The sequence below is a fragment of the Echiichthys vipera genome, assembly GCF_963691815.1.
Source record: "Echiichthys vipera genome assembly, chromosome: 11".
In the NCBI taxonomy this organism is placed as follows: Eukaryota; Metazoa; Chordata; class Actinopteri; order Perciformes; family Trachinidae; genus Echiichthys; species Echiichthys vipera.
In genome coordinates, this window is record NC_139836.1 from 10580252 (window position 1) to 10595724 (window position 15473).

Genomic DNA, 15473 nt, shown 5'->3' on the forward strand with positions numbered 1-15473 from the left:
CCAGTGGACCAAGTAGGCTACGTAGTGTGGACTGGTGGCTGGAGAGGGGCCAGTTTGCCTCCTGGGCACTGCTGACTAGGTGCCTTTGAGCAAGACACTGAACCCCCCAACTGCTGTTGATTGACCTGGTCTCTTGATTTGACATATTGTTGCCGTCTGATGGAAACCTTGTATCTCCATATTTTGACATCTTTATTAATAAATTAGTGCTATTGGTCACTTTTAACATCTGTGTGAAAGTTTTACATGAATAAAGTTTTAACCAATGAAAAGTATTAAAAAAAGAGCTTGTGACAAAATCCTGTAACACAATTGGATCCTCAAACTGTCAGCGAAACCTAAAAAAAAGACAATTGTGGACATTCAATGTTTCCGCCTGACAGAAACCATATCTCTATTAATGCATAGACCCTGTTTGTGCATGTATGTGAATTTAGAGCGTGTGTGTTTAATGTGTAAAAAAAATATATCAACAGAGTGAGAAAATAAATGGTCTTCTTTTCATGTGGCAGAGAGGCTGATTTACTTTGCCTTTGCTTCCATTTTGTTAATGTCCTTACCTAGAGTACGGAAGACAAAAGAGAGCACGATTAGACTCAAATTAACAGGTAACCCTCTGTTTGTCTCCAGTTGTAAACTTAATGTATCTTACTCCAGACATGGCTGTTGAGCTTGTCTCCTATCACATAGAGCAAGGTCACCACCGACATGTTGAAGAAGAAGAATCCCACCAGGCCAACGGTGCTGAAGTGCGCAAGAAGGGGATACACCCAAATCCCAACTGACAAGTACACCCATATAATCCTGCAGAACATATTTGGAGGGAGCAAAAAAGGACAAGTAACACTTATCTTTCAGAACATCTTGTACAGTCTTGTCTCAAATATCTGGTATGACCAAATATTCACTGGCACATAGTTTCCACCCACTGACACTGAGGACACTGATTGTAAGATTGTAACAGCAAACAATCTGATCCACAGCATACAGTATAATTATGGTTTTGTACCATCAGACACATGAGGATCTATAGGCATTATAGTATGTGAAAAGTTTTAAAGAAGGCTGTTACCCCTCAAGCTGTTTGCATTGTGAACAAATGAACTGCACTGGACGAGTCTAGACTAGTAAGAACATAGACACATAGTTGTGCTTTTAACCCCAATAAGCTTCATATATATCAAAATATCCAGTCAGCTTCAAATGAATGATATTACATGGGTCTTTTTGTGTTAACTTTCTGCCTATTAAATGTTTTGCAGTTATTCTGCTGTATATGCTGACTCAACACTTACCAAGATAAGTAAGCCAATCCCACACCTCCCAATGCTGTCAGCGCATGTTTGGTCTGTGGATAGATGTGGGGCTGCACGAGTACTTCTCCCAGTAAAACAGGAAGGACAAATGTGTGCTGGGAAAAACATAGTGGGAGATAGTCGTTATGAGTGATGGTTTATGATGTGAGAATCAGGATGATTTAAATGTTGGCATACAGTTGTTGAAAATGCAGATTTACAGACCATAGCATGGTTTATCCAGGGGGGGAAGAAGGTGTCGATAGTAGCTGGGTAGACTAATTCTCTGTCATAGGCAAAGATCGTCCAGAAAAGTAGAAAAACAAACTAAAACAAAATGCACATAATGTGGAGTCAATTCTTATTTTATGATAATAATAAAAAAGAGTATGGTTAAAAAAAAAGTCTCTCACCATGCCCACAGGGAAGGCAAAGACAGAGAAGAGAAGGTCTTTACATTTGTTCAGCGTACTCTCAGACTTTTTCCCAGGTTGTAGATCATTCAGAGCCGCCAGTCCAAAGAATGACATTTGTAATAACTGAAATATAACAAGCATCATTACTGTTTTCCATATCCTTTTTTCCAATCTGCAATAGATATCATTGTGCGCTAATGTATTACTGGGATTATACTTAAGACATACCAAATTCAAAAAAGTAAGGTACTTCCATGGTCCTCCATAAACAAAGATTCCTGGTGGTAACTCTTCTCCATCCTTAGCGGCGAGACTCTTCACGACAAAAGCATACCAGCTGAATGCCGTGATGTGGTACACTCTCTTTAGGGTTGAAGTCATTCTAATGTAAGCTTATACTGATCCCAGACAAATATAAATTAAACACAGGCAAAAACTACTTTTCAAAATGTGAGCTTTCCCTTCAAACTCGAGGAAACCTTCTTCGGGCAGCGAAGGTTCTTTAAAGATTAGTGTAATTCAGCATGAGCTTATCAAGCAGCAGAGACAAGAGGCCCACTGTTTCTTATGGGGCATAGGAGTCTGTCTTTCATAATCAAAACCGTGTGACTGAGTGCCAATTTCACAGTCAGAGCTTTAGCTATATTTAGTTGTATAGTGTTTTGTAAGAGAAGCCCGCTAAGTTAAGTAAGCGAAATGGTTCAAGTTAAGTAAGAAATCAAGTGAACTGATATTTACAGGATAGGCTAGAAAAGTTGACTCTGTGTTTTCCTACATGTCCTGAAATCCTGCACTGTTCTTGAACAACATACTGCATCCCCGCTAGCACTGACTGTCAGTAGTTGACGTTGACTTCCTCGTGGTGGGTCACTCATTTTTGGCTTCAAATGATATAAATGAAAAAAAATGACACAGCCACATCTTGTTCCTTGTAATATAAGTAATGTATTAAAAGGAATCGTTTTTGTAGTAGTTGCCCTTAGGTTTGAATGGTTATCTGTCTCTGTACGTCTCTATGTGCCCTGTGATAGACTGGCGTCCTGTCCAGGGTGTACCCAGCCTCACACCCGATGTCAGCTGGGATCGGCTCCAGCCCCCCGCGACCCCGACCCCGGGATAAGCGGTTGAAGATGAATGAATGAATGTTTAAATAGACACAATTGTGGCAGTACAGTTAAGTTGGGTACTTGATTTTGTCAGGGATAGCATGGAGGTGGTAAATAATAGACCTGTCCTGAGGGTGGTGCTAGAGGAAAGGTGATTGTGGTGAAACCCTTATAAGATGGGATGCCTTGTGTAAGCTTGGTTATGACAGAAGTCATGATTTAATACCGCCATGACATGTTACTGTAACTAAGTTATGTTACAGATGATTCTACAGTATCTAGTGCAGCCTACTGCGACACCCCATATGTGTATAATGTGTGGAGTGGCAAAATAATGTAATACATATCATCATTAAGGTGAAGAAGAGAAAGACATGTTCATTAATCCACATTGGACAGCTTACTTTCAATCTTGTGACAAATAAAAAATAATTTAAAATGTTATTCATGTCCTATTTCTGCAAATGTTTAAGATATTATAGATATGGGTAAAAAAAGTGAGTATTTTTTTACAGAAACAAATGTAGCATTGAGGTAGGAAACGCACAGGTGTAAATAATAAATGAAAGATGGTCAAATTCCATTTAGGTGCTTCAGTGTCAGGGTCCTGGTATCGTTCATAGTCACTTGAATATAACAGAGCCATTCTTCATTTTATTGGTAACAGCAATGTTTTTCCTACTATGACAAGTGAAAATGTCTGTTTTGTAATCTCCCTCTACATGATATATGTGGACGGAACGGAACAAGAGCTTCTCTCAGTAACTTCCTTTAGCAAAGCCAGGCACATAGAAGCAAACACAACTTTAAAGACATTTTATTTACAAATGGCAAGTGTTGCTGAGGACAGGTTTCATAAATCTATTATAAAAGGTGTAACTTGCGGAGCACATTTCTACAAACTGCTGTGTAGTCTTTGCAGTCTCAGAATTTCTTGTTTCTGTGTACAAATATGACAAGTTTTCAATGAAAAAGCCATGTTGTCAGTGAGAATTACAGGGTCAGGTACATTTTCAGAGGCAATTAAAGGCTTGGCTTCAGCAATTTACACAAAATAACCCTAGCAGAATGTGAAGCCAATAGCTTTAGCTTCACATGACCAACAATTACATTAAAACACTCAAAAAGCACAAACATATTTTCCTTATGTATGTTTGTTTGTTTGTTTCACATATCATGAAAATACATTTTTTTGGAGGATTTGGGTATTTTGCGTGAACTGTGTTCAATGTCATTTTTCAATGTTTCATTCAGATTACTATTAGTATTAAAGCTACAATTTATTTACACCAGACAAATAGTCCTGCGTGGATATAAATGTATATATTCACCTGTTTCACAAACACATGTAATTATCAACATCGTTGCTCAACACGCTGTGAAATACTATATAAATTACAGTATATTACAGTTGTACAAACTCTGAGTACTTTAGATCTATTACACTTTTTTGTCACATTTAGTCTTAAAACCAGCTGTCAGTGCTGTAAAAAAAGCCAAGGACAGATCTCCTCACAGACACAATCTGTTGCAAACATTGCACTTTGCCCTTGCAGCCAGTAAAAAACATATTTGACAACACACATCTAGTCTCAGTCCGTGTACTTTTCACACTAGTAACAACATGGTGATTCGCGCACATACAGTAGCCTTTTGTTGGTTATGGCATATATAATTGGAACATCAGGTTGGTTTTACTATATAGTATTGGTAGTTTTACCCTTCAACGTCCAGTGCCACTGATACAGGTCTCTTCTCTCTTGTTCACATAAGATGCCTTGTTTGCCTCGAATAAACAAGAGAAATCCAATTTCTATCCAATGTCTTTGGTTAGAAAATGTTTTGTCATCATTTGGTGCTTTTACTTGATTTTTCTTCTTTCTGCGCCGACTGTATATGCCGTCTATTCTCTCAACTTTCTTTGGATCCCATCTAAGGTGCCATCTGTGAAAGTATTGGAGACACAAAATGATTTTCCAAAAGGGGCAACACAACGGCATTGCAAAAGGTTATTGTAACAATGGTGTTCATGTATTCATACCTCAAATCGGCTGTAAACTTTCCTCTCCTTCCTCATGCTCTGAATCTTCTCCAGTAGTTTATCACGCTCCTGACTCGTCTTGGGCTCCCCTCTGTTAAATGACCTGATTCCTTTTTCTTTCTCCCTTTTGGCATTTTTGTCAGCTTTGTCTTCTTTCTCATCATCAGTGACAGGAGACTCTTTTGCTGCCTCGTTCCGGCTTTGGCTATTTGCAGAAATTTGCTCTAGAAGCAGTTTTGTATCGTCTCTGAGGTTGCTGCTTGAGAGCACATTGGCTGTTGATGATTGGTAGCGAGATTTTGGCTGCTTGGACTGTGCTGATGGAGGAACAACTTCATTTGATGTGACCTCTGGCGGTTTGGAGCAGTTATTTTGCCGTACTTTTTCATTTGTTTTCTCATTGCAGACTGACTCCGGTGTAGTAGTTTTATTTAACTTATTTGTGGCCTCAGTATCATCCGTTTTTTTCTCACCAGGGTTAGGCATTTCTGTCTCTATGCTTAGTTCATTCTGACTGTCCATATCACTATTTTCAGCAGGTACAAGTGTCTCTGAAGGATGGGGTTCAGAAGTCACAGATTTTGGTGCTTTACATGGCATGTCAGACTGTGTTGTGACTTTTGAGGTAGGCTCAGTTGGGCTTAATGGTTTCGTTGATGGGTGCATTAGAGTTTTGTTTGCGTCTGTTGTAATCTGCTTGGGAAGACAATTTTTATCTGAGGGGCTGTGCAATGCAGCCAGTGTTTTTTCTGACTCAGGGGACAAAACTGATCCAACAGTTAGAGGAGAAGAACATGATACTGTGTCAGCAGAAGTGGGAGTGACAGATCCGGTCACGTTAAGTTCAGAGGTTGGGGTTGCTTGTCTTTCGGACTGGGAAGGATCAATAGTTACATTTTGTGCAGATCTGGATTTACTTTCCAGATCAGATACTTTATGTAAACATGATTCAGGCAACGAAGAGCTAGGGCTGGGCCGTATGCTATCAGCTTTGACATCCTTTGACAATGCCAGATCCTCAGATTCCCCTCCAACACCCTTTGCAACAGAGATGTTTTTGTTTTTTTCAGGAACATCTTTTTCTGAAGGTATAGAAGCATGGGTTTCAGAGTCTGAACCAGCACTACGTGTATCAGGAGAAATATCAGCCTCCACATGTGCAGAGTCAGCTGCTAAAAGGGTCTCAGATGATGTCAATGGGAAGGGTTCTGACTGTGAGGGGCTGACAGATTCCTGTTCATTTGGGGACAACACGCTGGAAGTTAGAATTGAGTCTTCTGGGGTAGCATGAGATGATATGGTTTCTGCAGGAGTGGAAAGAAGAGCACAGCTAGAGGGTGAAGGACTTGGACTGATCTTTGAACCAGAATCTGGCAGAATGTGATCGAAGGAAGAGCTGTATTCTGATCCATTGTGTTGTTCATGTAGCAGAGGAGAAGAGGTGCTGGTTTCTAATGGAACTGATTCAGGACTGTGGGTGTTAGAATTCGATGCAGCAATTGCAGAAGATGGTGGTGCCTCCACTGAACTGGGACAGAGTGAACTAGACTCCTTTGAGGTAGAATCAAGGCCTGGGCTTTCACTTTCATCTGTACATTGTGCCAGAGGAGGAACAATAGCAAGAGTAGCCTTTGTTGGTATAGGGGGATGACTAGGGATACTTGTTTTTACAGCAGGATTTAATTGGCTGATCTTCAGCTCTATCTTTTCTGAATTAGTTGAAACTCTGGTTTGTTCTTGTTCACAAATTTCAGCGATATTGGGATCAGTCTTGACCTGACTGTCCTGCTTGGTCGTCTTATCACTCGTACTGAGATCAGTCTTGACCTGACTGTCCTGCTTTTTCGTCTTATCACTCGTACTGAGATCAGTCCTGACCTGACTAACTTGCTTGGTTGTCTTATCATCGATATTGGGATCAGTCTTGACCTGACTGTCCTGCTTGTTCGTCTTATCACTCGTACTGAGATCAGTCCTGACCTGACTAACTTGCTTAGTTGTCTTATCACCGGTACTGGGATCAGTCTTGACCTGACTGTCCTGCTTAGTTGTCTTATCACCGGTTCTGAGATCAGTCTTGTCCTGACTGTCCTGCTTGGTCGTTCCATCACTCGTACTGGGATCAGTCTTGACCTGACTAACTTGCTTGGTTGTCTCATCATCGATATTGGGATCAGTCTGGACCTTACTGTCCTGCTTGGTTGTCTTATCACGGGTACTGGGATCAGTCTTGACCTGACTGTCTTGCTTGGTCGTTTTATCACTGGTACTGGGGTCAGTCTTGACTTGACTGTCCTGCTTGGTCGTCTTATCACTGGTACTGGGATCAGTTTTGGCCTGACTAACTTCCTTGGTTGTCTTATTGCCGGTACTGGGAACAGTCTTGACCTGACTGTCCTGCTTGGTCGTCTTATCACTGGTACTGGGATCAGTTTTGGCATGACTAACTTGCTTGGTTGTCTTATTGCCGGTACTGGGATCAGTCTTGACCTGACTGTCCTGCTTGGTCGTCTTATCACTGGTACTGGGATCAGTTTTGGCCTGACTAAATTGCTTGGTTGTCTTATCATCTGTACTGGGATCAGTCTTGACGTGAATGTCCTGCTTGGTCGTCTTATCACTGGTACTGGGATCAGTTTTGGCCTGACTAACTTGCTTGGTTGTCTTATTGCCGGTACTGGGAACAGTCTTGACCTGACTGTCCTGCTTGGTCGTCTTATCACTGGTACTGGGATCAGTTTTGGCCTGACTAACTTGCTTGGTTGTCTTATTGCCGGTACTGGGAACAGTCTTGACCTGACTGTCCTGCTTGGCCGTCTTATCACTGGCATCTAAAGACAGACTGACTGAACTGCATGCTTCGGTGGATACTGTTTTCCCTGCATTTTCTGCAGAAGCATTTTTCTCAAATAAACCCTCAGATGTCGAAGCATCAGTATTTTTTTCTGAGGTTTCTTTTGGTACAGGTTCCTCCTTTTTAACAGCAGTATTGTCTTTTAGTTCAGTTGGTAATTTTGTCTCATCCTTCTCTTTGCTCTTTTCCGCTTCTGCAGCCTTAGCGGCTTTGCGTTTTGCTGCCAATTCTTTGAAAAACATGAGCCTATTATCAGGATCATTCATGTCGACATGCAATGGAGTGGTCAGAAAAGATTTGTGGGGTTGTACTGGTTGATCAGTTTTGGAAAGCTCAGGTTCAGAAGGCTTGGATCGGGGCATTGATGGTGAAGAATTTGCTTGCTCTTCACCTGGTTGTTTTAATGATTCTTGTACTTGTGAAAGATCCTTTAAAATGTCCCCCTTCGGTGAATCTTTATCATCTGGTTTACTGTTTCCATCATCTGGTTTGGATGGGTCTGAAGCAGAGTTATCAAAGGTGGCAGACTTCATGTAACGGCTCCATTCAAAGGGTTCTCTTGCAGTAGACCTCCTTTGTCCCATCATCTGAGAAACAAAGGGTAATTTTGTCTGTTCTCCGTCATTTTTATCACTTTCCTCATCCTGTTGGCCTGGAGCAGTTTTGGTATCTTGAGAAGTATGCTGCTGCTCTAGAGAGCTGAAAATCAGAGAGGACCTTAACCTAGAGCTCCTTGGTACTGCTGCGTTGTATTTCCTGCGGAATGACTCCTCCCTTCGAAGAACAGCTGTTTTTGGTTCCTTTTGCTCTGCCTCCTCTATTTTTTCCATTTCAGCTGTGGAGGATGATTCTGAAGATGTTGGTGTTGTTTTAGTTTCAGTGGCTACTGCAGTAGGTTCATCAGGCACATTTTTTGGTTGTTCTCGTGCAGTGGTTTTGGCATAACTTGGCATCTGACTTGCCCTGGGTACTGCTGGAATCTTAAACTCTCTGACATTAGGGATTTTAGGGAGTGATAAATCGATACCTGGTGTGTGCTGTATGGGGTTAGATTGGTCTTCAAAAGGATCTGGTGCATTAGGTGGTGCTGAGGGTATGCCTTCATCTCCTGAATTATCATATGCGCTAAGGTATGAGCTAATCCTCCAGTTTCTTAGCCCCCGTTTGACCATAGGATCCTTGTGGTCAGTGTAAGGCTCCTGGTAAAAAGGCTTCTGATCAGTTGGATTTGAGGGGGTGGGAGATGTTTGACAGACATGTGGCTGGCCTAAACTCAATCTTCTAGGGTAAGATGAACCAAATGGTAGATCTGCTGCAGGTAGTAATTTCTCTGAGCCCTGGTCAAGGTCTGCATTTCTGGTAGATAATAAATAATTAAGCACAGGGTCAAAGTTCTCAGTTGGTTCCATCTCTTGTGGTAAACCAGGATCACTGTACTGATCTGCTGCATGGAAGTCTTGGTCCCAGAACTTGTCATAGCCACTGTAATCTGCTTCTTTTCCTGGACCTGGTCCAGGTCCAGGCTGCTGCCCCCTGTGGAACAGCCTTTCTTGGTTCTCAGGCTCTGGCATTCCCTGGTGCTGCAGGAATGGATAAGAGTATCTACCATGAGCACCTTCAGCATAACTGTGGCGTTTGAAGGCAAGATTTTCCATCATCGGCATCCTAGAGGGACCTTGATCAAAAGGCGGATCCATGCGAGAATACTGGGATGGAAATCTATTGTACATATCCGCAGGGCCGCGCAATGATTCCTGCTTTTTAAGGGGCATCATTCTCCAATCCGTATCCATGCGTTCATCATAGGAATGTCTAGGCCATTCCTCTGGATAAGCAGTGTCCAGCGACTGAAATTTCTTTGTCTCTCTATATGCTGCTGTTTCACTTGGATATTGCCTCTTTTGTGAAAGGCTATACTCTTCCATTTGGGGCACATTTTCAAACACCAGCGGTTGGGACTGAGCAAACAGAATCCGAAACTCTTCATCAAAGGTCGATACAAGCTGTCCAAGGAAAAGGTGTGCCATACAGCGGTTGAGCTTCTCAAAAGACCACATAAAGCTGTGCAAAGACATGACCAAAAAATAGAAATTAACAAAAGCACTTAATTCATTTTTATTGATAATAAAACAACAACTGAATAGATATATAAGAAGCATTAATTAATTGATCAAATCCTTGTGTGGTATGAAGTGTAGACACATGGCCTTCTGTGGCAGTTTCAAATGTGCTCACCTGTAGTTTCCACTCAGCACAGCCCTGCAGTCTGTCAACAAGAAGCGATCCATCATCTGACCTTTGAAGGATTTTCCTGAGCGGCAGTGATAAGTGATGCCAGACACTGTTCTCACACGTAAAAGCTACAAGACACACATCAAAAATGAATATTAAGATGATGTAGAGCATAAAGTGTTTTAATTGTAATCCAAGCTAGGTGGCAGCATTGCTTTAGCAAAAGCACTACCAAATTGTAGTACAGAAAAGGGCTGCATTTCAACTTCTTTTTTACAGTAGTAGGGGAAACTGTCTATATTTACTGTATATATTAAAAACAATGCATATTATATCAATAATTAACATCAATATAATGTAAATGTAGCAAAGCAGTTCAAATGGCTTCATTGGAGGACGTTGTAGCATAGTGACACACACACACACACACACACACACACACACACACACACACACACACACACACACACACACACACACACACACACACACACACACACACACACACACACACACACACACACACACACACACACACACACACACACACACACACACACACACACACACACACACACACACACACACACACACTAAATATTTCGTTGACTGTTGTTTGCTCTATCATGTCCTAATAATAGTAATAATAAATACGCCAGCCACGTGATGTTCAAAAAAAGGCTGATACGTTTTCTTGTTTCTTGTTTGTATGATGTAGTTACCCATAGCAACAGCTGTAGAGTACCTACTGTACTTCTGCTTTTCTTCACAAGTTCTGTTAATATGGACAGAGCAAGACCATGAAAGGGAAGGATAAATCTGGGTATATGCTATAATTTTTGCCAACTAATCCAATGACTAAGTACTATGTGATTTCCCGACTCTGTCTGTAGCTCTCACTTCAATCCCATCTTTTCCTACTGAAGATGTAAATCTTTAAAATGGGTCACAAATATAAGTGTTTGAGCTTACGTTAGTCATTCAGCAGTAAATAGTGAATTTGTTTCTTTCAGGTTCTGTGGTAAAAGTGAGATGAATATGTGTAGTGCTGTAGTTATAACTTCCTTTCCTTGTTTTTTAAAAAAAGATAGAAATCCCTAATCATTCCAAATATTTGTATTTACTAACCCACTTACAACTAATACTTCTTCAGTTTCAGATCCTTTTTAAATCCTATCAAAAAAATGTCTTCTTTGGTGAGTATTTGAATTAAAAAGAGGAAGACTAATGGAATCTAAATGTGTGAGCAGCCTTTTCGGTTTGGTAATCTGAGTGGATTTCTTTAAGGAACATGTACTAACTTGAACGTTTTGTACATCAACTCTGCAGTTGGACACCATGTTGACAAAGTGATGTGCATTCTGCTGGTCTAGAAGGACGTAGACGGCAACATTCCTCATGGCAGCATCGAGAATATCCGCAAACATGTCAACATCAGTAAACATGTCCATCACTATAGCAATCACCTGAGGAAATAAAACAAGACCAACGAGATGGAAAATTCAAGAGGAGGGCACTACAAAGACGTGTCTCGCTCTGTATTGAAAGTGAAAGCTCTACCTGCTGAGCATTCTTGATAAGTCGTCGGGCCTGCTCCTTGATACTCGGCATGTCGGGCTCAGGGGGGTTGACCAGGGTGGTGACCTCTGTGGGCCCAACGAAGTGATGCAGCTGAGGCCAGCCAAGGTCCAAGCCTGGGGCGTCCAGGTCAGAATGAAGTGGCCAGTAAGTGTCTGAGGAGCCATCTACCCCAGTCTCTTGAAAATGCTGCTCAGGGGAGTTGCTCTGCTGAGGGTCCTGAACAGAGTTCTGTATGTACTGGATCTCAGGCGAGGACAGGAAGTCCACCACATCTGCTTTTTGGAGGAACTGATAGTAGCCTTCCAAGTCCTCCTCAATCAGTGCATCAATAGCCAAGCGGTACTCTTCCCGATAGTGTGGGGGGAGGTAGTTGGGGTGCAGGGGGTTATCCCCAGCAGAGGAACACTGAGAGCGACGCGCCATACTGTAGACTAAAGAGAGGGCGAAAGGAGTCAGGTGATGAACTGACTCGATATTTGAATCATTTTCACTCCACAGATCTGTTTCGCTATCTCCAAGTAACACAACAAGCTTACCAGCTAGATAGTCCTGAGCGATGTTAATCTGCAACAATTTTCATAATCAATTCATTTTCAAGCAAAAATACCATAACTTCAAAGGCTCCAGTTCTCCAAATGTGAACACCCCCCCCTCCTCCTTACTTAGTTTCACTTAAATCCTGGATGCCTGTAGGTTCATGATAATGCTATTTGATCCCAACAATCAACTATCGAGCCAAGATAGCCCGACATTGCTTCAGAATACACCAAATACATCAAAAGTTCTGTCCAGACATTTATTAGTTTCTGGAAAGTGGGAAAAAACAGTTGGCTAACATTCCCCAAAACAGCCGTAGGCCTATCTCTGAACTATTAAACCAAATCACATGTATTTAGACCATTTTATGTGATCTTCTTCTAGATAACTAATGTAACAAATAATGCAAGTCCATTCCAAGGCCTAAATTGAATAACTTCTGGACAGGCAGACATTTGAGGACATCATATTGGACTGTTAACCAGTGACTGTTATTTTCTGACATTTCTGGACCAAACCATGAATTGAAATCAGAATCAGAATCAGAAATACTTTAATAATCCCGTGGTGAAATTATTGAAATACAGCCTAATCGTTAGCTGCAGGCCATACATTCACGGCCATTGTTTATTGCAGTTGGATTATGCTATGATATGATCACATCCTGTTGTGATATTACACAATTCTGTTGTCCAACATGGATGATTACTGTACCTTGTGTTTTAAATGTCTGAAGGCTCAGATGTAGAGCATCATTTTGACTATTGCACATGGGATTTGCAACTCATTCTGCTCAGATACTGACTTATAAGAGATGGGGCCCTTAGCACAGGGATCCTGCGCTAGAATAATACCCTGCTGTCGACGAACACAATGAATGAGGAAAAAAAGAACAGTAACCACAGATGGCTCATGGGTGTGGCTCCTCCCTCTGGCCAAAAGCCCGACTCTCCATTTGCAAGTTCATGTAAAGCCACATACACGAGAAGTGCTGAGAAGAAACGTCACAGTACCAAACCAAAATCCCAAATAAGAAAACACGACTGACAAGACGAGATTAAGGGAATAGTTAATAATTACATAGGTGTTGAAAGTCCAGTCCAGAATGTATCTACAAACTTATTCTCTCAGTGAGGCCGAGATGACTTCAGAAAACTCCAATAAAGCAGGTAACACAGTTGCACAATATGCGCTTCCTTGTGTTAAACTCCATCTCCTGAAGCCCAGCAAAGCACCGCACAGGCCTGGGGTTACTCGGTGAACTTACCCCGCTGATATTCACTCGTCTCGTCGGTTAAACTTTAGTCCCGTCATGGTGCCTTCTTCGCCGTGTTTTCCCTCACAACTGCGCCGTGCTTCTAGTCCAGGTGGGACTCGCCGAAAGTTTGTTACATTGCTTTTCCCCCGTCACCCAGATAAACCAGTTTATTGTCATGCTTGAGGCATGTTGACGAGAATGTTTTAGAGACGAGAGAGAGAGAGAGAAAGAGAGAGAGAGAGAGAGAGAGAGAGAGCAGTCGACCAGTCTCGCCCCGCCTCGACTTACGCTCCACAGTTTGTTCACTTGCGCTCCTCACAGCCTGTGTCCATGCTTGTTCTGACTCCTGTCTGAGGACTCTGCACATCTGTTATCTGTCCACTGCAGCTCCAGCTGAGTAGCTCACTCCTGTGACGACACACACTGGCTGACAAACACAAACACCCATTCATTAATGTTTAAGCGTAACTCTTTATCATGTCATTCTTCCTTCTCACTCGCCCCCCTCCTTCAAATGTGTAACTTTAATCACAGGTGAAATATTTGTCCCTTTATGATACAGTAAAAACAGAATACACGAGTACTTGAGTGTATAGTAGCTTTTCTAAGGTAGTTCATGAACAGAAAGGTCTGTTTTTGGTAGTTGATGATGCTTCACTGTGCAGACAGATTTTCCTCAAGAAATATGAATCATGTCTTTGCAGTCCATCTTAAGGGCGTACTCACACTGTCCTTCCGTCCTAAATAAGCCGTCCCGTCCTAAATATGGCTGCGACTATCGGCTTTTGGCATTATCGACAAATGGCTTCATTCTTTAAAATGAAATGATGGTCACTGGCAGCTCCCTCGCTCTAACATCTCTCCTTAATGGCATGTATATGTCCTGGTTGTGCATGTGTGTATTTCGGGCCTGTGTGTGTAACATGTATAATAATAAGAGTGAAAAAATTAAATTTCCCCGTGCGGGATAAATAAAGTAATTCTTCTTCTTCTTCTTCTTCTTCTAAATACAGAGCTACTGTCATAAAGAAGTGACCAAAAGGACACCTTTCTAATGAGGCACCCTGCAAAAGGTTAATGAGCTGTGGCTAACTGCTTTATTAATGGTTCATGGATTATTTACTAATGCTTTTTACCTCAACTGTTAGCTATTAATCAGTAAAAGGTTGCCAAGTTATGAAAACAACATTAATAAAGCCACTACAGGTGGCTTCATCGCCCCCGGGGCCCAAGATGCAGAAGGGGGCCGAGAGGCTCTATGTGGCGATTTATTAACTTTGTGGTCGTTTGATTAATTTCAAATCTGTGTGGTAATATTTAAAGGACAATATAAACTTAAATAAGGCTGCAAGAAGTTAACATTCTGGGATGGGTTAAATGCCACACACACTCAAACACAAACACACACACACACACACACACACACACACACACACACACACACACGCACACACACACGCACACGCACACACACACACACACGCACACACACACAGATGCACGCGGCGGCATGAACTTCACACACTGAGGCAGCATTACACTGACAATGTATGTTTGGTTCAGTGTAAAAAAGCAAAGACGGCCAAACAGCAAATCTTTTTTACGGCAGTCTGGCAGAATCTCTGTGTGAAAGAGGCTACTGTGTGTATGTGTGCGTGTGTGTGTGTGCGTGCGTGTGCGTGTGTGTGTGTGTGTGTGTGTGTGTGTGTGTGTGTAGGTGTGTGTGTGTATGTTTGTCATCATGGCAAAATGTATTCCTCGAGACACCTACTGTAGCAGGAAACAACAGAGGCAAAACGGATGTGCATTCTTTGTCAGTTGTTTCAATGTTTGTCTGCGGACAGATTTGTCAAAGTGACAGGAGCCAGGTGACAGGAGACAGGTGAGTAATTGAGGTGATGTTGAGGTGATCGATGGGAGGGGCCCACAGTTGATTTTTGCCCAGGGTCACCACTGGGAATGATGATGTTGACTATCAGATAGTATATTTTTAAAGCATGGCACCTAATTATAGGTATTAAGAAATGGCACCTAATAATTAACATTAATTACCAGCCGCCCCAGTGGCGCTGGTACTGTTTTCACCCTTTGAAACTGTGTGTGTGTGTGTGTGTGTGTGTGTGTGTGTGTGTGTGTGTGTCATCAAGGCAAAA

The 15473-nt window shown here is 41.9% G+C and overlaps 2 protein-coding genes and 1 long non-coding RNA gene across 3 annotated transcripts in view; 1 reads left to right on the forward strand and 2 right to left on the reverse strand.

Moving 5' to 3' along the window:
* Window positions 1-552, forward strand: part of LOC310954215 — a 2085-nt gene extending 1533 nt beyond the window's left edge. The window contains exon 4 of the long non-coding RNA XR_014593407.1: window positions 1-552. This exon is cut by the window's left edge and continues 943 nt beyond it. This is a non-coding gene — a long non-coding RNA (uncharacterized lncRNA).
* Window positions 553-638: 86 nt separating this feature from the next.
* Window positions 639-2092, reverse strand: LOC310953942 (androgen-dependent TFPI-regulating protein; the record flags this gene model as incomplete). The annotated part of the gene is made up of 5 exons (XM_083923207.1): window positions 639-804; window positions 1296-1411; window positions 1521-1622; window positions 1709-1834; window positions 1940-2092. The coding sequence occupies 5 exons, from the start codon at window positions 2090-2092 to the stop codon at window positions 639-641; spliced, it is 663 nt and encodes a 220-aa protein (XP_083779333.1).
* Window positions 2093-3666: 1574 nt separating this feature from the next.
* On the reverse strand, window positions 3667-13504 carry fam83ha (family with sequence similarity 83 member Ha). The gene is made up of 6 exons (XM_083922723.1): window positions 13330-13504; window positions 11505-11956; window positions 11246-11410; window positions 9948-10072; window positions 4859-9773; window positions 3667-4761 (listed from the first exon to the last, which is right to left on the reverse strand). The coding sequence occupies exons 2-6, from the start codon at window positions 11946-11948 to the stop codon at window positions 4750-4752; spliced, it is 5661 nt and encodes a 1886-aa protein (XP_083778849.1). The 5' UTR covers window positions 11949-11956; window positions 13330-13504; the 3' UTR covers window positions 3667-4749.
* Between the last annotated feature and the right edge of the window lie 1969 nt (window positions 13505-15473).

Excerpts from the sequence above, each read along its gene's own strand:
- fam83ha (XM_083922723.1), bottom strand. The coding sequence starts at position 11,948 with ATGGCGCGTCGCTCTCAGTGTTCCTCTGCTGGGGATAACCCCCTGCAC. Across the intron at positions 10,073-11,245 it reads TTGATGTACAAAACGTTCAA|CTTTTACGTGTGAGAACAGT; the intron begins GTTAGTACATGT and ends TGTGTCTTGTAG. Across the intron at positions 9,774-9,947 it reads GTGCTGAGTGGAAACTACAG|CTTTATGTGGTCTTTTGAGA; the intron begins GTGAGCACATTT and ends GTCTTTGCACAG.